At 38.7% G+C, this 23780-nt stretch overlaps 1 protein-coding gene across 2 annotated transcripts in view; it reads right to left on the minus strand.

Moving 5' to 3' along the window:
- LOC128863470 (prolyl endopeptidase FAP) overlaps window positions 1–23780 on the minus strand; it is a 200809-nt gene that overhangs the window by 9567 nt on the left and 167462 nt on the right. Inside the window, exons 9-15 of one of the 2 annotated variants that reach the window (XR_008454605.1) lie at window positions 13496–13609; window positions 13054–13177; window positions 8840–8954; window positions 8586–8700; window positions 7517–8508; window positions 3566–3870; window positions 2907–3101 (exon numbers count right to left, since the gene is read on the minus strand). Coding sequence is in view for 1 of the 2 variants with exons in the window: in XM_054102636.1 (XP_053958611.1) it covers window positions 3566–3870; window positions 7517–8508; window positions 8586–8700; window positions 8840–8954; window positions 13054–13177; window positions 13496–13609 (1765 nt within the window). In the remaining variant the exon portion in view is untranslated. The remainder of the gene's footprint in view (window positions 1–2906; window positions 3102–3565; window positions 3871–7516; window positions 8509–8585; window positions 8701–8839; window positions 8955–13053; window positions 13178–13495; window positions 13610–23780) is intronic. The other variant, XM_054102636.1, reaches the window with a different exon arrangement.

A 23780-nucleotide genomic window follows, 5' to 3' on the forward strand; every position in this document is an offset into this window, starting at 1 on the left:
ATGTTTGTATGTTTATATACCTTCAAAAAAAAAACGGAGCTTTTTTAAGGTCACACAGACCCTTATTTAATTCATAGTACGACATTAAACAACATTTAAGCATAGCTTGAGAAAAATCTAATTATAAAAAGGTTTATAAAAAAATATTCGAAAAAGTTCTCATAACATTCATTGGAAATAATCGCATGCCAATATTAGGTTTGCTATTCTAAATATTATATTTATCGAAGAATTGGAATTTTGTAAGTCCCATCCGATCTGCAACCGATCTCGCCAATCGCTAGTACAGCCTAAGTTGTAGAGTTGAAAAGAGATTTGTTGTGCTGGCATTCGTATCTTTAATTGGCTTAATTTTTTTTATATTTCTTTTGTATATCTTATCAGCTTTTATTTAAAAATTTTCTTCGTCTGGGTTTCGTGTAAAATTTTTCTCATTTTTCAACCTGCACCATTTTCTCAAAAAACAAAAAAAAATAAAAAAAAACCGCCACGTACGACGATAGCCATTAAGAATTTGTTTGGTTTCTGCTTTGAGATGATTTTTCATCGCTGTATCGTGGCCACCAGGGTGCATCAGTTTTTTATGACGTCATTGCATTAATATTAGTAACAATTGTAATTTTTAATATTTTTTAATAAAAAGTTGTGTAAGTATAGTTGAATAAATGTTAAGTAAATTATAATTTGTCCGATCCTCAAATAATCATCCGGACTTATAAAAAAAAAATCATGAAAATCACTTAATTTTCACGCGTTCACAGAGGTGTTGCCCCTTAATAAAAAAGTACCGTTTTTGGCAAAACCAAAAAAAAAATTTTTTTGTTTACTGAATTTAATTTTTTTATTATTTTTAATTTTGTTCTGCTTATTATTTTAAATTTTATTTAAATTTTTAAATTCAATTTTAATTTTACTAAATTAGAATTTATTCCACATGCTTCTACTTTTACTGCTCTTTAAAAATGCAGTTATATAAGTACTTCGTCTGGCCGCGAGGTGCTTAAAAACGCTTCTCTTGTCTCTAGCGATCTCTAATCACCTTCGCTAACACTATTTTCTGCCTAGCAAACTTGCTCTGCTTTCAATATTTATAAGTACAGCTATGTCTGAGTGCTGAGAAAATCACCGTTATAATCTAGCCTACTTAAATCGAGCATAGTGTATTCAAATATTTTGCTATACAGAATTGCGAAGTGAAATCGCAAGACTATTAAAAAAATACAAAAAATAATTACCAACATTTCAAAATTTTTAATCAAAAGTTTTTAAATAAATAAATTTGGTAAGTTATTAAATTACCCAAAAATTTGAAAAATTCTAAAAAAATTTTACAGCGCCATTCCGCGGTTTTTAGTTAGAATTCTATGAAAGATTTTCGGTATGCAGTTTTAAAGCCCACAAAATTTTAGTTCAGGTTTGAAGTCATTCAAAATTTTTTCTGATTTTTAATAACTTTCTTGCTGAGCTCAAGGAAAAAAATTATAACAAATTAGCGGGATTTAAAGCAACTTGAAAGTTGCACTTTTTTATACTAAAATTTATTAAGCTATAAAATTGCGTACCAAGAATCTTTCTAGAAATTCTAGTAAATAAAAGTGGAATTGGGATGGAAAGCTTGTGGAATTTTCTTGCATTATTTATAAAATTTGGAAATTTAATTTATGTTTTTCGTTATACTTTTATAAAAAAATAATAAACAGTTAAAAAAAAAATATTAAAAAAAAATTTAAAAAACCGAGAATAGTCAAAACTAGTCAAAAGGGCGTTTCTTCGTTTAAGGAGTTAGGGGTAGTCAGAATTTTCAAAAAATTTAAATGTTTTTGCATTTTCTTAAAGCACAATATCTTAAAAATATTGGGTGAAAATTTGAAGTGAATCCGACAAATACTTTTCGAGTTATTCAACAATTAACAAAAGGCACTCGGACGCTCCGGAGCAGATAGCAAAACCTTAAATGCGTTTTTTTCAAAACTATGTTTTTTGAACTGGTGATCACTGTAACTTAAAAACCGCTTAGCAGATTTCAGTAAAATTTATGCTGCTTTTGAAAAACATAAAAAACTCGTGCCTGATCGAAGGATTATTTTTTTTTCAAAAATTTCGATTTTTTTTAAATAAATAATGGTCGGTTTTTTTCTCGAAAATCTGAAAAATGTTTCCTGAGGTCGCCATATTGGTAATTCTGAGAAAAAAAGCTGCGATTAGGCACAAGATTATCTATTAATAAAACTAATTTCTCTTGTCCGATTGATTTTAGTTGAATCTTCAAGCACTTGTGATGATCACTGCAAGGGACTTCTGGAGAAACGGGCTCCACACAAACAGCGACAACTTTTACAATTAATAATTTTTTTTTTTTTTTGAAATTTTGCTTAAGTCAAGTCGAAATATGATGTATTAATGCTCTGTTTTTATTTTTGTAAATTAAAGCAATTGACTAGCAGAAAAAAAAAATTATTTATAATCGTAAATTTTTCGGGCCTCTGACTAGCACTAACCCCTTAAGATGATTTTTAATCATACAAAAGAAAAATTGGAAGGCCACTCTGAAACAAATTTTAGCTATCTTAAAATAAATTCATCTATTCTTCACTTATTTCCTTTCCTGCTCTCAATTTGCTCGATATGCTCCATTGAAGTTTGCAAAACGCTCTGGGCTGGCTTAAAAAATGAAATTATTTAGACCTCACTTGGCAGCTGAAAAACACTTTGAAGCCCATATTCTTGCCAAATGTGTACCAACAGACATATGTGCGTACATTTAAGCGCAGCAAATCACATTTAAGCATACATATATAAGTATGTATAACATAAAAAAAACACACACACACACACATCGATTGACACCAAAAACATCAAGTACGAGACATTTATTAATAAATGAGCGCTGATTTAATTTTGAATACCTTAAATACTGAATTTTCACGAAGCCACTTGCATTTGCTGCGAAAGCATCTAGTGGAACGGAGTTATATATCCGAAATTTTGAACACACTCGCATTCCCGAAGCTTCAATAAATTTACGCTTATATATTTACATAAAGACTGTGGAAGTCTAAGAAATCCGCGGAATCGGTTTGGTTGCTCAGTTGTTGCTCAAGCTGGGTTTGGTTGGTGTTGGTGGAACGATTGTTGAGGAGAAATAAATGTGAGTAGAGTTTATTTCAAAGAACCAAAAATAAATAAAAATAAAAATAAAAAATTAAAAAAAAAAAATTAAAATAAACAACGTGCACCAATTGATTTTTGTGTATATAAAAATGTGAAAGGCAATTAGATAAAGTTAAAAACAAATACGGACGAAAAGACAAATTCAATGAAAGTAGTAGAGTGTTAAGAAAGAGGGAGAAAGAATATTAATTCAAAGTGTTAGAGAATAAGTATTTGCTCTTTAAGAAAATTCGCAATAAATTTGTGATATGTAAATTTGTGAAAAAGTTGCCAAAAACCGAATTTATTTTTGTATGTATAAAAAAAACTATTGGCGCATCATAACTAAAGCAAAGTTTGATGGAAAACTACAATATTTTACAAAGATCCAAGAAAACTAGCACTTCCGACTTACCAGCTTTTTAAAGCAATCCTCGAAGAAACTCGTCATTGAGCGATAGAGATGCCTTTTAACGCCCGCCAGACTGTGTCCTTCATCAGGGTAAATTTGTTGCTTATAGAGTACACCCTTGTTGGTGAGCGCACGTGCCAACACCATAGATTGTTGCACGTGCACATTGTCATCGGCGGTGCCGTGCACCAATAGGAATTGACGATCGCGCAGATTATCGACATACTTCGAAAGGTCACCCTCCTCGTAGCCTTTGTAGTTATCAGTCACATTCGGGAAGCTCAAGTAGCGTTCAGCATAAGTGGAATCTGTCGAAGGGAGAAGAGTGAAAAGAAAAATAAAATAATTTTAAGGCATATCTGTAAAACATTGGTAGTTGGAGCTCGTGCTATTTTAACGCAAAAATATAAGATCTTCAGAGCGCAACGCTCCTATATGAGGCGTGCTCTGCTAGAGCTCTCTGACAAGGTAAGGTACTTGAATGTGATACTGACAGAAAGCTATTGGGGAAATCCAAAGCTAAGTGGAGGATTAAGGAAGCATCAGCTGCCTTGTACGGTTGGAGACAGCCCATTGGTAAAAGGTGGTGTCTCGCGATAAGAGTACAGGGTTTGATTGAAAAGTAACAAGCCTTATTTTTTTTAAGCAGTTTTATTAAACCATTTGGCTTATACAACTAATATTCTTCAAAATAGGACCCTTGAGCGTCAATACACCGCTGGTAGCGGTCCTTCCACTGCAGGAAACATTTTTTAAACTCATCCGCCGGAATCGCGTTCAATTCGGCTGTCACAGTTTTTTGGATCGCCTCGATGGAGTCGAAACGCCTCCCCTTCAGCTTTCTTTTCAGGCGCGGGAACAAGAAGAAGAAGTCCGGAGGGTCAGGTCTGGGTTCTAGGGAGGGTTGGGGAAGCACCGGAACCCCCTTCTTAGCCAATGCAGAGGTGCAGAGGAAGGCGGTGAGCGCCGGCGCATTGTCACGATGAATGGTCCAATTGTTGACGAGGTCGGGCCGAACCCGGGCGACGCAGTTTTTCAGCCGAAGGAGCACTTCTTTGTAAAATGCCGCATTTACAGTGCTTCCTGGAGGTACAAACTCCTTGTGGACGATGCCACATCTTCGTCTGTTTGCGTCGTCGAAGGCCTTCCAGATCGCTGTTCCATTTCGACGTCCTCCCGGCCTTCCTTGAACGACTTGTGCCACCGTTTTACCTGGGCACTGGACAGAGATTGGTCCGCGTTTCGTTAGCTTTACGTACTCGTTTTGTTTAGCTTTACGCAAAATTTGATCGAGTAACGTTGCTCCAACGATCGCTGCATTTTCGTCACTGCAAAATTCTAACACACTTTTAAAACAGCTTTCACGCGCGGAGCGATGTTGACTGCACCGCTGTTGCCAGCGAATTGGGGCCGGTTTCTAGTGGAAGGGGAAGATGCAACGATCATTTTCCCCCACTAGCCGATTCGCTTGATCGCTTGGCAGACGCTCCGCGCGGGAAGGCTCATTACTTTTCAATCAAACCCTGTAATTTATGGGGTCTAAGTTGACCTCTCTCCACCCACAATATCTCAAGAAAGGAATGGATGTGGAGCAATAATCTCAAAACACGACGTAGGGAACCTGCGTGCGGATGTCTTCAAATTGGACAGAGAGGTTGGTAGGGTTAAAGAAAGCGTTCAAGGAGATACACCAAAGTCTATTCTGATAGCTAGGCGGCTATCGAGGCTTACCCAAGCTGTGCCCGATATTAGTAAGCGAATGCCAGATTTTCTTTTCGGCCGAATCTGAATGCTTACCCATCAATCTTATATGGTTAAGAAGCCGGAAGGACATTCTTCTTCTTCTTGATTGGCGCGATAACTGCTTATGCGATTTTGGCCGAGTTTAACAAAGCGTGCCAGTCGTTTCTTTCTCGTGCTAACCGGCGTGAGTAGGACGCACCAAGTGGCACATTTTTCGGTCATCGTGAAGCACCTTGTCGTACCGCAATACAGAAATTGGTGAACAAATTCGAGCTGTTTGGACAAGTTAGTGTAGTGAGGAATAAAACCCGTGCACGTCGCTCAAGCCGAACAGCCGAAAATATTGCTGTTGTAGCCGAAAGTGTTGAAGAGAACCCAGATTTGTCCATTCCTCGTCGTTCTTTGGAATTAGGCATTCCACAAACGTCATTACACTGTATTTTGCATAAAGTTTTTAGTCTGAAAGCTTATAAAGTCCAGTTAACACAAGAACTCAAGCCGGACGCTCATCAACAATGTCGTGTCTTTGCTGTTTGGGTCGTTGAAATGCATGAAAATGATCCGAAATTCCATCGACAAATCATCTTGAAATGGTCCGGAATTCCAACGAAAAATCATCTTGAGTGATGAGACCCATTTCCACCTCAGTGGCTTCTTCAAAAAGCAAACTTGTCGGATCTAGGGCTTAGAAAATCCGAGAGTTATTGTTGAAAAGTCTCTCTATCCTCAACGTGTGACTAATTGGTGCGGTTTATGGTCCGACGGAGTCATTGGGCCTTACTTTTTCGAAAATGAAGCTGGAACAACAGTTACGGGGAATGGATTGCGCTATCGAGAGATGATTAACGATTTTTTATGACCGGAATTGGATGGTATTTATCTAGACAACGTTTATTTTAAACAAGACGGCGCTACGTGCCACACAAGCAACGAAACCATTGATCTTTTATCAAAATAACACCTCTTATTGGAAACCCCTATATAGGGTCTTATGATCAGCTAAGCAAACTTTGGAATAGAATTCTATCATGCGAAGTTGGAAGGTCGACAGCCTCCTGGGGCTAGCAGTGCCAAACTCTCAATGGCGGTGCGTGTCTTAATCGGAAACTGTCCATGCCCTGAGACTTAACATAACTTCGAGTGCTTTTGTGGTGATAAGGTGGCATCTTCTCGTCCCATAATTATTGCTCAATTGCGCCGTTTTAGTAAGACCATGACTCAGATATTTTCTCTCATATTTTTATTTACTTTTTCTTTGACGTCTGATGAATCCTAAGGCTTTTGTATTAGGTTTCTAGGAAACTTTCTCATTCCTATAAAGCGTCTTTTGCATCTGTTATTTCTATTCGTCCCTTTTCAATATCTTCCCTATACCCATCTTTCACCCTCTTCCAACTTTGATGGTATTATTGTTTTACAGCTATGTCTGATCCGTGCACTTCACAGCCCAATTCTTCATGCTAAATGCTCAGGAAAAGTCAAAGTTTTTGAAAAGGACTCCTTCGCTATGGAAATATATAAAGCCAAATACACGCAACAATGCCAAGCTCATCAATTTGCAAAGGGAAATTTGGAAAAGTATTCAACTAATTTTGAGGCAATTTAGTTCCCATGACCGAGTAGTCATTAGTCTCTTATGCACTCTACTCTGCTGTGTACATGAACTTCTTATGTTACAGTGATCTCTTTAACCCTAAACTGCTAAAATAGGACAAATTATATTAACTACTCAAAGCGGAGTTTTCAGATGAAGTAAAGGTGCAGATAAGTTTCCTTCCCCACCGTTTTTCTATCCTTGGATGCTTTTTTAGAACTCAAGTATAATTTAGAACTTCCCCTTATGATCTGACCTACTAAATCCAGGGCAGCGTCGATGAATATGAGGTCCATGGATACAGAACCTCTTAAACTATTTTGCGATACAGAATTGTGAAGCGAAGTCGATAGACTATTAAGTTGAAAGATAAGCTCAAAGTTCTATCGCAAGAACTCTAAAAGGAACTTTGACCTCTTAGTTATCAAGAGTTTTCTTTGACTAGGTTTTCACAGTGTAAATCGAATTACGTTAAAATAAGCTTCTTAACAAAATTCCCAAAATACACTTAAATGCTCTGAAATCAGGTAGAAATAAACCCTATAAATATTACTCTGATCTCCTCTTGAGCAGGGTCTGAATTAAACTTCCTTACTTTCCATATTAAAATATCTTACCATAAAGTTTCCAATTCGTCACCGGCGATACACTTATGCCGCACTGAAATATCGATTGTGTACCGGCAAGCGCGAGTGCGGCAGTATAACCACCATAACTCCAACCCCAAACACCCATGCGACGTCCGTCGATGAAATGCAGATTATCACGTAGGTATTCACTCACTTCCAGCTGATCGGACACCTCAACGGAGCCGAGTCGCTTGTAGATCTCATGTAGCAATTGATAGCCCTGTCCCGATGAACCACGCCCATCGATTTCAATCACAATGTAATCCTTCGTCCCCGACAAATAAGTATTCCAATCGATGTGCCATTTCTCCGTCACCAATTGCGTGCCCGGACCGGAGTACACGTGCAAAATCGTAGGGTAACGCGTGATCTCATCCTCGCGTAACACTGGCGGCAGGTAGAGACGCACCTGCGCATGGTAACCACCCGATATCATGACTGGGAATGTTTTCACCTGCGGCAGAGCAGTGCGCAACATTTTCTCCTTCAGACGCGTGTTGTTTTGTATTGTCACGAGCAATTCCATTCCTCCGGGTTTCTCTGGCATGGATTTCTTATCGCTCATTTCGCCATAAACGCCAGCTAGCGCATAAACACTGGATGTGGGTATCACTGGACCCAGGCACTCAATGAGCACATAACGAGCTTCAAGTACCCATGGAAACTTGGCTGTATGATAGAGACATTCATTGGCGCCGGTATGGAGCTGTGATGACTTCGGACGTTTGTGTTCCGGCGTGAGCGTTGGTGGTGGCAAAGTTTGACGCTCCTCCGAGTCCTCCCAGTCATCATCCCAGGCGGTCACTAATTTTGGTGGCGGTTTCGTATGCACCTCGGCGCCATGGCTGCTACTACGCAATTGCGTGGGGCACGTTAGACAATCGGGCAGCTGGAGCGGTGAGCCGTGACGCGGTGGCAAAGCGGACACGCGATACAGGTGCTGTTGCCCCGGCATGCGTTCCGGTGTGCCAAGAAAGTAGCTGTCGAAGGATGCAGAGTTTGAGTAGCGTAAAAGTGAAGGTGGTAATTGAGCAGTTGAAATTGACTAGGTACTTACATCCAATTATTCAGTTGGTCCCAATGTAGCAACTCATTCACCTCGTATTGTCCATGTGTTAGTGGCAGCACACGCTTTTTGGCCACGTGCACGTGCACAATGTGCCGGAAGTAGCCTTGTCGATGTAAATAAATCAAATTTTGGTAAATTTTTTTGGTGAAAATAAATGTGGCGAAAATTGTGAGTGTGTTGGTATGTATGTGTGCGTGTGAAAAAAAACAGCGCTCTTGTGCTGCTACATAGTTTCAACTTACCGGATGTGCCGTCACGCAATGGCGATATGGCAACATAGGACGTTGCATTCGCTGCAAACAATGGCACCGAAATGGTATCCACCCAACCGCGTCCATCGCCGCTCACGCGATGCGTCTGCACAGTGGTCACGAACATTGTCAAGCGTGCAAGATTAGTCGATTGGAATGCAGCAAAAATTCAAGTAATAAATAAAAGAAATCGCCGGGATAAGCAACGGTGGCAATATATTTTGATAAATTCCACTGAAGATTGAGTGGTTCTAAAAGTACTTAGTTTACTAACTGGTACAGTAACTGTCCAATGAATTATGGACGATAAGAATTTCTTATGAAATTTGTCATTTACGGAGCAGCTTCAAGACCGAAACTAACAGTTTCTTATGACAAGGACACTAAATGTGAGCTCAACTGCGGAAAGGCTTCGGTGCCGTGTGAAAATTTCGCCAGATTCAAATAGCTCGTGGTATACCACATCCATGCAGGATCACAAGCCACACAGCATTGGATGCCGTTTGCCCAGTTGGGTGGGCTTCATTATAATTTTTATTGCTTTTTAACACTCAAATTATTTGGTAGCTGGTTTTGTATGGCTTCTCGGCTTCTGGTGTGAGTCTTTACTGAGTTATGCACTTAAGCTTTCGCGTCCCGTCTTTTGGCTTGATCAGATTGTTCCTTGTCTTTGTGTCGACACTCCAAGTTTGAGGAATATTCGAGAGCATCTAACTATCGACTTTTTCGCTTTCAACTAAAAAAGCTGCAGCCGCCGAAGCCGAATAGCTGAGTAATGTGACTACCATTCGTAAGTGCAGAGGTTTGAAATCCCGAACACGAAACGTCAATTGATAGAAAAAGTCTTCTAATAGCGGTCGCCCTTAGGCTGGCAATGGCAAACCTTCGAGTATATTTCTGCTCCTAAAAAGCTCATTGAAAAACGATTAGGCCCCTCCATTTGTGGAACAACATCAAGACACACGCTTATTTACAGTTAGATAGCCAAAAAATGTGTTGCTTGTCGCGGGAGCAAATGGTCTGAAAAACGCATAGTTGAAGTGAAGTATTCATACCATAAAACCATCTTTTCGGAGGAAGTTCATTTTCAAACAGAATTTTCGCTTTGGAGGATCGGCTAATCCACACGTCTTGCAGAATTTAAAGCATCTAAAACGAGTGACTGAACGGCGTCATTGGACCATTTCTTCCTTGTTTTTTTTCGAAAATGAGCAAAAAGCCTGCATAAGAAACTTTGAATTCACCGCCCTTTTGACTGATTGTCCGGTCCGAAACGTAAATTCTCCGTTCAGATTCCCTCAAAGGAAGAATGGAGGGAGTGCAGATTGCGCTTACAAAGTCTGGTGAGCTACTCGAAGTTGGTTCGAAAGGTAGGTGTAGGAGAATTGTGTAAGGAGCTCCCATCAAACTCAAGTTCAGGGTACTGAACCACTGTATTGTATCCCGAGCAGAGGTACCGGCAATCAAAGAAGCAGAAAACTGGCTCCTGACTTGTGCACCAACTGTCAGGGAAGTCAACATTTGATCTGAGAATTTAGCGGCATTAGGAACCCTGCACTCAAAACTGGTTGAGAAATGCGTAGCTTTTCTTTCGAATGCGTCCGAGTCCTTTAAAACTCAGCCCATTTGGATACTTGGCAACAGGAGTAACCGGGGCGTTGCGAGAAACTACTAGGCGGATGAACTAACTAGACTGGGTGTCTGTAAGGTGAATTAAAGGATTGGGATCTCCTTGACTATCTGTGGTGTACTTCTGGAAAGGTGGGCTATGTGAGCACTCAAGAAACGCTGGCGAAGTCCACAAATTATTTAATTGCGAGACACTTCTCGCCACGTGTGGAGCCGAGGTTCCCAAACGAGTTTCTGATGCTAACAAAGCCTTAGCTCTCGATTTTTTTGGGTATCCTTTAGACTGGCTCACGAAAATAGTAAGTTTGCAACTGTCCCATGAAGAAAAATGTAAGAAGGAGAAAAATGGAGCTCTAGAAATGGAAAAAAATATATAGTATTCAAAACTATCTTTTCACACTTTGGAACCAATTTATAAATAAAAGAGTTATGACGATAACTCTATTTTGGCTGTTTTTAGGACTCAACAAGGATGAAAACTTGGATGACCCTAAAATCCTCTCAGAGTAAGCTTTTAAACTAGGGAGAGGATAATTGAAAATAATTTTCTATCGTATGGGGACCGACCTTATCCTAACCTCCCCAGGGGTCCTAACCGGACACTACGCGCTAGGTAAACGTGTTGTGAGGCTCAGCATTACAGCAAGTTATTTTTGCGGTAAATGTTTGGAGAATGAATCGTGAACTTTGAAGACGGTTTCGTCGCGAAATGAGAGGATTGGGGTTCCCTTAAGAACCTGTGGTCTACTCCTGGAAAGATGGGCCTCGAGTCAACTCAGTGAGCGCTGGGCTAGTGCACAAACGTGCAAGGCCGCGAGATCCTTCTGGCCACGGGTAGATCGGTGACGCTCGAGGGAACTCCTAAGGCTAACAAAGCCCTAGCTCTCGAATCTGGTGGGTATCCTTACCGAACATTGCCCGTTAGGTGTTCATGCGGGGAGACTTGGGGTTGCCTCAAGTCCGTTCTGCAGAAGCTGTCTTGAAGACGAGGTGGAATCATCTCAACACCTTCTTCTCAGCTGCCCTGCTCTCGTCTGGCAAAGATTTAGACATCTAGGCTCTCATTTTTTCACTACGCCTGCGGATATAGCGGGTCTAATTATCACAAATTTGGCGAAATTCATCAGTAGCTTGTTGCGGCTAATTACGAATGCAAATCAGCCACCGTCGGTGTAATCGTAAAATGCATGGTTATCATCGTCACTAATCCCAATATTTCAATATTTGTCCAAGTGTGCCCTAAGCTAGGGCAGCCATTTAACCTAACCTAACCTTGGAGAATGAATTGGAGCCATTTCAGCACCTTCTTTGTAGTTATCCTGCTTTCGCGGGACTAATATTTAGGTATCCTGGCTCTCTCTTCTTTGCTACGCCTGCTGATATAACAGGCTCACCAGATGAATTTTATCAGCAGCTTGAGGCGATTAATACAACCGAGACTAGCCATCTTCTGGTCTATCTTTGTTTGTTTCTCACAACCCTAAAATCTCAGTTCCTCTACCAATCCACTCTGCCATATTTTTTCCCTTCTTTTTCCAGTGCAATGGTATCACAAGGAACAATTTTGACTTCTCATCCAAGTGGGCCTTCTTACCGGCGACCATTTAACCAAACCCATTTGTCATTTTAACCATTATAGACGCCATTTGGTTTAAACAGGACGGCGATCCTTTGCGCGTAGTCTTCGCACACCAAATAACCGCACGAAACGGTGCCGTTAATTAGTTTCCTAGAAGCCGAATGGCTTGATGATGTATGATTATCAATCGGAAGTTCATGGGTTCAAAACTCCGAGCACGAAACAGCAAAAAATAAAAAATAAAAAATTCTAAAACGGTCGCCCCTCTGCAAACATTTCGCCATGAAAGAGTTAAAAAACCATCTGCCATTGGGAGGCGGCATAAAACTGTAGGACGCTCGGTTTGTGGAAAAATATCAAGACGTGCACTACAAACAAGAAGGAGCTCGGCCAAATACCCAATTAGATAAAGAAGCTGGAATTTGACCACATTAGACTAATTTTTGAGGGGCGTCGTTAAAGAATTAAAATTAAATTAATTATTTTTAAAGAATGCTACGGCAATTATCTAGAGACAATCCGAGTATTGAAATCCAATCATCCAAGTTTGTTTTTCATTTTTGTTTATATTTTATACTTAATACCAAAACAAAATATGATTTTGAGTGATTGAAATTTGCATTTTGACCTTTGAGCGTAGCTTTCTAGTATCAAATATGATTTACGTACGAAACCGTTTGCAAAAATTATAGCATCTTCCGATAGGGTGAGTAATTTTGCGCCACCTTTTATAAGGACTGTTACGCATAGTAAAGGCGGGACAATAAAGAACTATATTAAAAATTTGTCTCGAGTGACTTAAAAAATAAAATAAGCTCAGCTTGGCTAACAACTATTTCATAACCCTTTACTTGCCTTTTTAGTCTAAAGTAAACTCTGTAATATTTCCTTATCGTTCGCAATTCATTGTACAGATACTGCACTTAAATTTTTTTTCGAACCTTTGCATGTCTGCATGCTTTTAGTGTACACTTCATTCTTTATCGATTATATTTACCTCAACGCACATAAACAATGGACTCTTACAGATGCTGACCACCGAAATGTTTTGTGGACGATTTAACCAAACTACACAGATTTCCGTTTCACTCACCCAGCCGGCGCTGCTGAAGTAGTGATCTCTGATAAAATCAGCCACAGTTTGTGATAAAAGCATGAAAAGAAAGAATTGAAGGAATATCCATATTAGAAATAAGTGTGCAAGTGTTGGTTGGAGTAAGAGATATGAGGAAATGTCTATGCAATTTATTTTGATTACTCCATACTTCTGCGCTCATACAAATCTAGGGACGATAAGTTAATGACGCATTTGCACATACTTGCAAGAGCATAAAATCATCCATACACTTGAGTGGATGAATGCGAATAGATAAGTTTGCATGGACATTTTTCTTTAAATGTATTTGACTATATTATATAATATTTATCTCGATACTTACTCGTTGAGCAGTATATGCGGCGGTTGTATGTCCCTTATTTGGATATCCTCCGGATTTTTAATGTCGGCCACGCGCAACTTTACTATAGGATTTTGTGTGCCTGGCTTGGGATATCTATAAAAAAAATGAAAGTAAAAATATTTGTTAGAGAATAAAGGCAGAGAAGTAATAGGCAGGCAAGTAGATTGGGTCAAAAAGAAATGCCCATTGGGGTACCACGAATCTCTTTCTTGAATGAAACCTATAAACTATTGCCCTATGCTCTACGGCAACTTTTTCTAAAAAAGTCTCAATTTAGTTTTTTATGCCTGTTAATACGAGTACTGCATTGCGTCCTTAAATACGCAGAGAATTTGATAATCAGTTGCAAAATGCAAAGCAAAATGACACGGGTTGACTCTTAGTAAATGTATTTTATACGAAAAAGTTAATAATTTGTATTTGACCTGCTTCAGTGATTCGGACTTTGCTGGTGATTTGGGGACAAGGCAATTAACTGGAGGTTGGGCATCGAAAATTCAGCAAATAGTTGCACTCTCAACAACCGAAGCAGAGTACATGGCTGCTGGTGGAAATGTCCGGAAATCGCTCAGTACCAGAACTTTTTTTGGTCAATCAAATGAGTGAAGAATCCACAATCCCACTAGAAGACCGAACATATTGAGGTGAAAGTTCGATTCATTAGAGATGTGTATAAGACCAAAGGCTTCACGCTCAAGTATGTGCCAAAAAATACACAGCTGGCGAATATTTGCACGAAGCCCCTAAGAAATTTAAGTTTCAATAATTTGAAGACACTCTTGAAAGTTTGTTAATTGTTGAATGACGTCAATGATGCTCCAGATTTGCTTAAAAGGTTCATAACTGGTGACGAATCATGGATATTTGGTTATGATGTCGAAACCAAAGCCCAATTGTCCCAATGGAAGAGTCCAGGAGAGCCAAGACCAAACAAAGCTCGCCACGTTCAATCAAATGTCAAGCTTTTGCTCACTGTTTTCTTCGATTACCATGACGTAGTGCTTGAGGAGTTCTTACCACAAAGGCGTACGGTAAATAAGAATTCGTACCTTGTATTTATACGCCGTTTGCTTGCAGCAGTATGAAAAAAAAGCGCGGAATTGTGGAAAAAAGATCATGGCTTTTGCATCATGATAATGCGTCTGCTCACTCATCTTTGCTTGTGAGAGTTTATTTGGTCAAAAACAACACCGTTACGATGCTTCGTACACCGTATTAACCAGATTTGGCCCCCTGTGACTTTCTCCTTTTCCCAAGATTAAAGAGATTCATCAAGGGATGACGTTTCGCGACGATTGAGAACATAAAAACCGAATCGCTGAGAGAGCTGAAGGACGTACCAAAAAGTGCATATTAGAACTGCTACGAGGATTGGAAAAAACGTTGGCACAAGTGTACTATATCTGTGGGGGACTACTTTGAAGGAGATAAAATTGTTGAATAAATAAATATTTTTGGAGAAAAGTGAAAACTCACCTTATTTTTTGAACACACCTCATATATCAAATCCGTAAAATTTTGCCTGCACTCTACTAATCCTTGCGTAACTTTAATATTAATAACGAACTTTCTTCCTACTCCGAATACTGTTCCAAACGCTAATCCAACTCTCAGTAAAAAATAAATAAAATATTTGAAGAATGTCTTCAAACTTAATAGAAGACAATTATAATAACTCGAATCATCTTTACTTGTTTCACTTACTATTTTTTTTATTTTGAGATTCATTCACTCTACTCTGTCAGTTCGATGCCACTAATTGGCCGCACATTAATTAGCTGCAGATGCGTACTTATTTGTGCAACTTTAATCTGTATAGTAAATTGTTTTCAATGCGTAACTAAGCATGAAATATAATTCGTTTAACTCTGAAATACAGCTACATCCGGTGAGGGGAACTAAAACTTTCATGAATTTCCTTCATACACAAAATACAATATTAAATGGTGAAATAGCAGAAATGCGTAATGAGTGAGGGACACTAATTGCCGCTGGCGTATAGGAAAACATATTAACAACTGAATATGTTTATAATTAACTTTATGAAAACACAAATGTGTGTACCTCTGCACCTGTATGTAGTAAATAAGTAGTTGTTCGCCAGGGCGGATGAGTGACTTCAAAGTCAGTGCATGTTAGCAGCAGTGCAAATGGCTCAGTTGGGGCTGTAAGTGGTTTTCGGTATGAAATAAACGACAATTAAGTAACAGTTAAGTCTGCATTTCTATAAGCGATTGTGAAGTTATGGTTGCTATTCGTACATACGAAAATGTATATGTCGCTTGTTTGCGTATCAGATAAACAGGTGCACATTTGTTCGCTAGTTTCTAGTATTTAGATTCCGCAAATATTTACGAGCAGTAGTTTGTATAAAGTTATGTTATATTCATAATTATTTATTTGTACAAAGCAGTGCAGATAAATGTTTGTATACTTTTGTAGTATTTCATGTTTTCGACAGCAAAATGCCACCACTTCAAATATTCTATAATTACATACTTACGCACACAATCGGGCACACTCAAGGTGTACTACGCCTCATTTGAAAAATATTATGTGCAAATATGTTTGTGTGTGTGAATCCATAATGAGTATTGTGCTACTTAGCAAATACCACAAAATGTGGACAAATTTGCATTTAGCACGTGCCTTTGGCCTCCTGTAATCACTTAAATACACAAATCTATATTTTGTATGTGTACATGAATGTGTATATATACATATGTGCATACACATAATAGATGTAGATATACACTGCATGGCGTAACTTTAGGTAGTCGTGTGCTTTTTTAGCTGCACGAGAAATTTTTTTCCATAAAAATTAAACTTTTTTATATAAAATTGCGCTTGCTTGGTCAGCAATAAATAATAAATAAATTTTAAAATAATAAATGGGAGAAGATTATTCAGCGTCTTTTCGTAAATGCATAAGTTATAATCTGGGCGTTATCAACGTTCGTATACTGGGTTGCCCATATTCGACGGACCCATGTGTTTTTTTTTTTAAATCAAAGAAAAACACAATTTTTTTGATGTTGACGCTACTAATCATTTTATTTGGTTCAAGTAGATTTGTTGACATCACTTTTTGAATATGATATCTCTCAAATGGCCGCCTTGAGCCTGTACGGCGTATTGTGACCGTTTTGCAGCATTTTCCATAGTTTTAGCTAACATTTCGGCTGGAATAGCGTCTATTTCCTCACGGATGTTGTTCTTGAGCTCTTCTATGGCCTTTGGCTTATTAATATAAACCTCCGATTTTAAATATCCCCACAAGAAAAAGTCAGGTGGCGTTAAATCGGGCGAACGCGGTGGCCAGTCTCTTTTCACATTATTTAATTTTTGATACGCACGTTGAGTTTTCACAATTGACTTCTTTTGTTGAATGTGAATTTCAACAATTTGGGAGCACTCGCGTGGCGTGTACTGTTCCATGGTAAAAATCTGCTTGGACTGACGCTTCCAACGCGGTATGTCATTAAGCGATCTGACGTCCCTGTCAAAAGATACAGGGTTGCCAGATGGGTCGGTCGATTCATAACTAGCAAAGCGTCAAAAAACGTATAATTGCAAAAATGTGATTTTGGTATTTAAATAAAGTAAATGGGTTGAAGTAAAATAACATTTTATTAGATACAAAAATATGTGTTTCACAAAAATTCACACAAATTCTTTGGTCCAGACACAACTTTTTCTTGCTTAAAGGCGTATATGCTTGCCTCTGTGGCACGCTTTCAATAATTTTATGCTTCAAATTTCTAGACAGGTTTCAATCCCTCAATCATCTAAGGAACCAAAAGACAGTAGCCAAAGTTCTTCATGAATGGCTTTTTGTTTTATTTGTTCTCGTGGTATGATGGGATAGTAAAGGGTTTTCCAATAACACGTGTTATTGGTGAATGGATTGCGCTATCGAAAGATGACCAACGATTTTTTATGGCCGGAATTTGATGGTATTGATCTGGACAACGTTTATTTTCAACAAGACGGCGCTATGTGCCACAAAACCAACGAAACCATTGATCTTTTACGGGAAAAGTTTCCGGACCGTGTTATCTCTCGGAAAGGTGATCTCAATTGGCCACCGAGATCTTGTGACTTAACATCTTGTGAATTTTTGAAGTGAAACTTCTTAGGCGTCGATGGGCGAGCGAGAATGGAGAGTAAAATTTCAAGGTCATGCAACGTTTTGGGCATTTTCGTTCCGCGAGAGAGAAAAAAGATATAACGTAGAAGAAAAGGAGAGAGAGAACTATATCTTATATATATCTTCCAAAGCGCATAACTACAGTAGTTGCAAGCCTCTCTTGGTAAGATTTGCAAATGGATGTAATATCATATGGGAGTAGGCCTAATTTTATTCTGAATTCTTTTGTTGCTAGCGCTGCTATATAATTATTTGTTAAATAATTTATGTTTTTTCAGATTTTTTTTAATAAAATAGGAAATAAAAAATTTGTGATTCCGACAATTTTCAAAAAAAAAAAATTTTATCTCAAAATTTTTTTTTTAATTTAGTAGCCAACGCAAGACAAATGTCTCGTCCCCTCTGCTCCCGAGAAGAGTAAACAAGAAAAATACAAAAACAAAAAAAAAAATATTTTATCAGAAAAATTAAGAAAACTTAAAAAGAACCATAGATATTTTACTTTAAAAAGCACTACCAAAACATTTAATAAATGTCCAATTTTATTTCAGTACTTTTCAGTTTACTTCTTATTATACTCAAGTCCATGATTCAATTATTAAATGTTTGCTCACTTGTAAAATTAGAGTTTTGACATTCCCTGACAAAACGTTGCATTTAAGAAGCGTGAAAAAAGTGGAAAAATTAACTCTCTTTTGGTAAAAATGGTAGCCAAAAAAGTGATGTTTACTAAAACGGAAACAAACTGGGAAGAGTTTCATAACTTAATTTAAACTAATATTTGAATGTAAATAATCCATTATTTTCGCGGCAAATGGCTGTAGTGATCGATATCTCGTAAAGTGTCGACCAAACAGTTCAAAGTTTATATTTATTGTCAAGGTGACATTTCACAATAAAAAACTACTTTGCTGTCTTTTGTTCACTTTAAATGCTGTTCGTTGACTTTAAGAAGGCATTCGACACAATCAATACAGCTAGCGTTGAGTATAAAGGGAGTTCCCGCTAAGATAATCCGATCCCTAGGATAATCCCTTTACGAGAAGTCCGAACTGGCAGTGCTACACAACGGCAACATCAGGGAAGCATAAGGCAAGGTAGTTCCCGGTATGCCCCTTCGCAGCAGAGGCATCGTAGAGAGTTTCACCCGGCATCTCGCGGTTGGCATGCACTATCAGACTGGAGGTAAACATCGCCAAGAGCTATGAGAGTGAACCACAATAAAGCAAGAAGCGAGCAGTAAGGGCGAGCTCGCATTAAGCTCATGTACAGTCTGCGTCAGAAAAAAGAAACCGCGACTAGTCATGAAGTATAAAGGAAATATTTTTAAACCGCGATTAGTCATGAAGTATAAAGGAAATATTTTAAATTTTTTTTACATAAAAGTATTCACAAAAGCACGAGTCGCAATTACTCAATAAACCGTGTATTCTGCGTCGTTGTCGAGTACAGCCTGGCATCTTCTTCATGATTTGAACCAGCTTTTTTGCCTAACTCGTCGACAAACAGGACTACATAGATTTTGCGAACATGACGCACGAGTTGCTTTAAGTCATAGGCTGGCTTTCCGGCAAGATGCGTTTTCATAATTCCCCACACATTTTCAATGGGGTTGGCGTCTGGGGACTCGGAAGGCCAGTCCAATACTGTGATGCCATTTTCTTGTTTTGCTGTTTCTCAATGTGTTTTTGTGGGAGCAGTGGTTTTGATGATGTGAGACGATAGGATATGTTCGTCTCCTTCAGCCGACATTCGATGATGTTTATACTCACATCTCAGCCCTTTTTAACAAGAACTGATCGATCTTGGCGCAGTCACAAAGAAGGGTCCCGCTTAAAAAGTTGGAGGATCACTTTATTCTGTTTTTCTGTCTTCACTCTCTTCAAGTCGCGCTCGGTAAAGTCAAAAACATTTTTGTGCACTTTATACCGCTGATTCCACATCACAACAAACTTTTTTGATTTTCTATTTACTTTTGCAGCCGCGGCGAATTATCTTACGCACTCAAATGCGTGCTTGAAAATGCGGTCTCAAAACGCTTCGCGTACTTCTCACTCATTTCGGTTTGGTTGCGTTTACGGGAAAGATTCGAACGACACTAACCTGAATTAGCCCTGGTGTCGTAGGTCTTGAGTGAGACTATTATGCAGTAAAAAGCAGAGCGAAATATATCTTGAAGTTATAAAAAAAAACCGGTTCCTTTCTTCTGACACAGACTGCATGAAGTCAGTATTGTCGGTCGGCCGAAGATTATTTGGAGAAGATCGATGTTGCGCGAGCTAGCAGATGCCGAAAGCACATGGGACGACGCAAAAACAACAGCCCAGAACCATGTAGGATGGAAGAGTCTTGCCGAGGCTCTATGATTTCGAGAGGAGCCTAAGCCTTAATTATGTATAGAATAATTTTAAGAGGGTATCGTCGATAAAATTTTCTGGTGTTTGGGTCTCACTAATATACATAACTGAGCTGCAGAGCTCCCTTCTTCGCCACGTACATAAGTCCCTGCTCACTAGGCCGGGTCGATTTGTGGGGAGGCAAAAAAACGCCCATTGCTCTATGAAAATCATATTCTAGGGATCAAAATAAGAAACTTTGCCGAAGGAACCATACCCCTAAAACGAATTCTGATGTCCCCTAATTTGGGTCGAACTTTTTAGTTTTTTTTCTCATGTAAAGGCAAAAAAATGGTGATATTTTGAAATGATTGTATGGGGAACCCCCCAAAGGAGTTCCAGGGGGTGTGCCACTGGCATGGATGGATCGGCCGTCCAAAGTTAGTGGGGGTCGGTCATACATTTGAACTGAATTGGAGCACTCTAAATGGGTCAAAGTGGGATTTTTCAAAATTTGCCCCTACCCAAAAGTTCGACCCAAATTGGGGGACATCAGAATTCGTTTTAGAGGTATGGTTCCTTCGGCAAAGTTTCTTATTTTGATCCCTAGAATACGATTTTCACAGAGCAATGAGCGATTTTTAAATAGACCCGCCCTACTGCTCACGCTTCTGTAAATACATACAACTTCAATGCGCTCTTAAAAATTGAAGAAATTTGTCGAGCGTCAAAGGCGGCTTGATTTGATGATGGCTTTCGAAAATAAAAAATATTTTCGGTTTAAAATTTGATAATTGAGGAGATAAACTCAATTCCGTTAATGTCAAAATTGCAAACCCACCAAAAGGAGATAGTTGAGTACTGCTCAAATTGAGAAAACGTTCGGACGACAGTGGGTTCTACGTAACCGGAACGACCCAGATTTGTTTAGGACTATCACTCCAGCAGCATTCCGGGGAATGTTTATGCTGCTACAACAACAATAACAGTGAGAAAAACGCCAGAATTGTTAACATATGCAAGTATATATTTTAGGTTTCTTTCATGTATACAAAATCCTTTGTCCTTAAACTAATGTCACGTGCTGTAAATCTGTGTGTACAAATGTATACGTAGGTCTTTAGAAATTTATCCATGCTATGTGAATTAGTTTCCTTTGGCAAACGATAAACGGAAAGCATTTAACTGTTGACTCCAACAATAACGGTGCCAAATGCTTCTGCGCTGGCATTTATTAGATGTGCGAAGGTGGGAAGTACCAACCAGGTGTTGCATGTAAGCGCCGCGGGCTATAGGCAGCAGTAATTATGTAGCTATTTATGTAATATATTTTGCACACTTACATAGGTAAGCAGGAATATATGATACAAGGTGAAGTCCAAAATAAACAAGACTGAGCTAAAATAGGAACGATAGGAGACTTTCTGCTGATAACTTCGAGTTTATGTATACAAAATAGCCCCCTCTGGCCTTGGTACACTGTTTTGCGCGATCTAAAAGCTTTTCGAACGAGTGTTTCAGCTCATTCACTGGAATGTCCTTCGGGATGTCGGTACAAGACTTTTGGATGGCCTCTACGGACGCTAAACGTTTTCCATTCATGGCCAAATGCAATTTTCCGTATACGTAGAAGTCATAGGGAGCCATATCAGGCGAATACGGTGAGTGATTGATGGTTAAAATGTGATTTCTATTCAAAAAATCACTCACAAGAGGGGATCGATAAGATGGTACATTATCATGCAATAAGCGACAGCTTCCTCCTTCGCAGTATTCAGGGCGTATTCGACAAATTCGATGCAAAAAACGCTTCAAAACGCCAAGATAAAAATTGCATTGACGGTTTGGCCTGTTGGCACTAATTTCTTGTGGACAATTCCCTTAGAATCGTAAAAGCAAATGCTCATCGACTTGATTTTTGTCTTCTCCAAACGTGATTTTTTGGGTGGTGGCTCGTCTGGGGCCTTCCATTCTACACTTTGACGCTTAGTTTCAGGTTTATGTTGGAAAAACCACGTTCTATCACCAGTTAGAATTATGTAAAGGAAGTTTTCGTCTTTTCTCGCCTCTTTAATGAGGTCTTTCGAATGTTGAATTCTGAGCAATTTTCGGTTCTCAGTTAAATTGTGCGGAATGAAACGTGCACAGACCTTTCGGAAGCCCAACCGATTAGTTAAAATGCGATTAATAGATGTTTTAGAGATATTCAGCTCCGTCTCCATGAATTTCAACGATGAATTCGGTTCATTTTTCATAAATCTACGAATAATTTCGATGGAGTTTTCGGCGATTACTTATTTTGGGCGGCCCTTGATCAAAAAGTTCCCATAATAACCGCCAGGCAACGCTCAAAGTCTACTGAATCGCATAATGCCATCATTATCAGTGAATTTTATACCAAGAACGAACGAATACCATCCAACAGCCATCGAACTCACCTGATATGCCTCCCTGCATTTCTTTCTGTTTGATCGAGTCAAAACCGTTTCACCACTACGGGGAACGCGCTTTAAAATCTGAAACGAAGTAATGGAAAAATCGAAGGCGGATGTGATGGGTTTACCGAAAATAGAGTTCAAGAAATTATTCGAAAGTTGGATCAAACTCTGGCAGAAGTAGGTTGTAGTTGATGAGGAGTACTTTGAAGGCGATAATATCACTTTTGAGGAAGAAACTTGTATTCTGAATTTTCTGAACATATTCCTGGAACTTTTTGATCAAGGTGTATGTTCATTGTCATTTATGTCCTCACAACCATCTCTGAAACGTGTAATCCACTCATGAACTGTGGCACGAGATAGACAATCATCGCCATAAACTTTTTTCAGCAATTTAAATGTTTCGGTAAACGTTTTACCGATTTAAAACCAAATTTTTTATTAGCCCTTTGTTCGAAACTCATTTTTGTACCGATGCCACAAACATACTGACACTTTAGACCCAATAATTTCGCTTTCACTGAACCGAATGTCACCAAGCATTCACTATAAGTCAGCTAGGGATGTAACTTCCAAAAGATGGTGCCACAAAAAACATTTCTATGACATCAATCATGTTTATTTTGGACTTCACCTTGTACAATATGTGTGCGTACATATTTGTCTGGATTGCCAACCTAAGGTGCTCCCATATTTTATGGCACACTCGTAATGCTGCTTATAATCTAAAGGAATAGCAGAGCTGTAAAAAATCCTTACAAATGCATTTGAGCTACGGGGTATATGCAAGTGTATGTGTATTAGTGATTATATTTATCTACGTCCATTCATATGTATTATGAGCTTAAGTGTGAGTACACGTGCGCGGTCTAATGTGATTGCGTATACAGCTGCGTACACAAAAGTGCGGATAGTCAGTAAGTTGGCATTTAAAGAGCTTTAGTGTTTAGATGGTTTGAGCTTTAGCAAATATGCTTCTGTTTTTGGAGAAATACTGGCCATGTGGGGCTTTTTCAATCATTTAGTGTTTGTGTTTTGTTAAAAGTGATTACTAAACTATGCCGGATTTTGAGAAATAATCACTAAATATGGTTGTAAATACAGTCTGCTGACGAATTTGATTTTAATAAAAGGCGTTTTATGGGCTTATATTATTGGATAGTCGAAAAAGTCTTTTCGTATTTTGTCAATAGATGTCGTTGGAGTCATCTATCTCCAGTGCTACCAATCACATTGTGTCATACCATATGGTGTTAGAAAGGTGACATTTTAAGCTTCATTTAACCAAAAAAAATTAAATTCGGAGAAGTTGAAAAAAAGTTATAGCTGTTCAAAAATGA

Source organism: Anastrepha ludens, chromosome 5, assembly GCF_028408465.1.
Source record: "Anastrepha ludens isolate Willacy chromosome 5, idAnaLude1.1, whole genome shotgun sequence".
NCBI classification, from domain to species: Eukaryota; Metazoa; Arthropoda; class Insecta; order Diptera; family Tephritidae; genus Anastrepha; species Anastrepha ludens.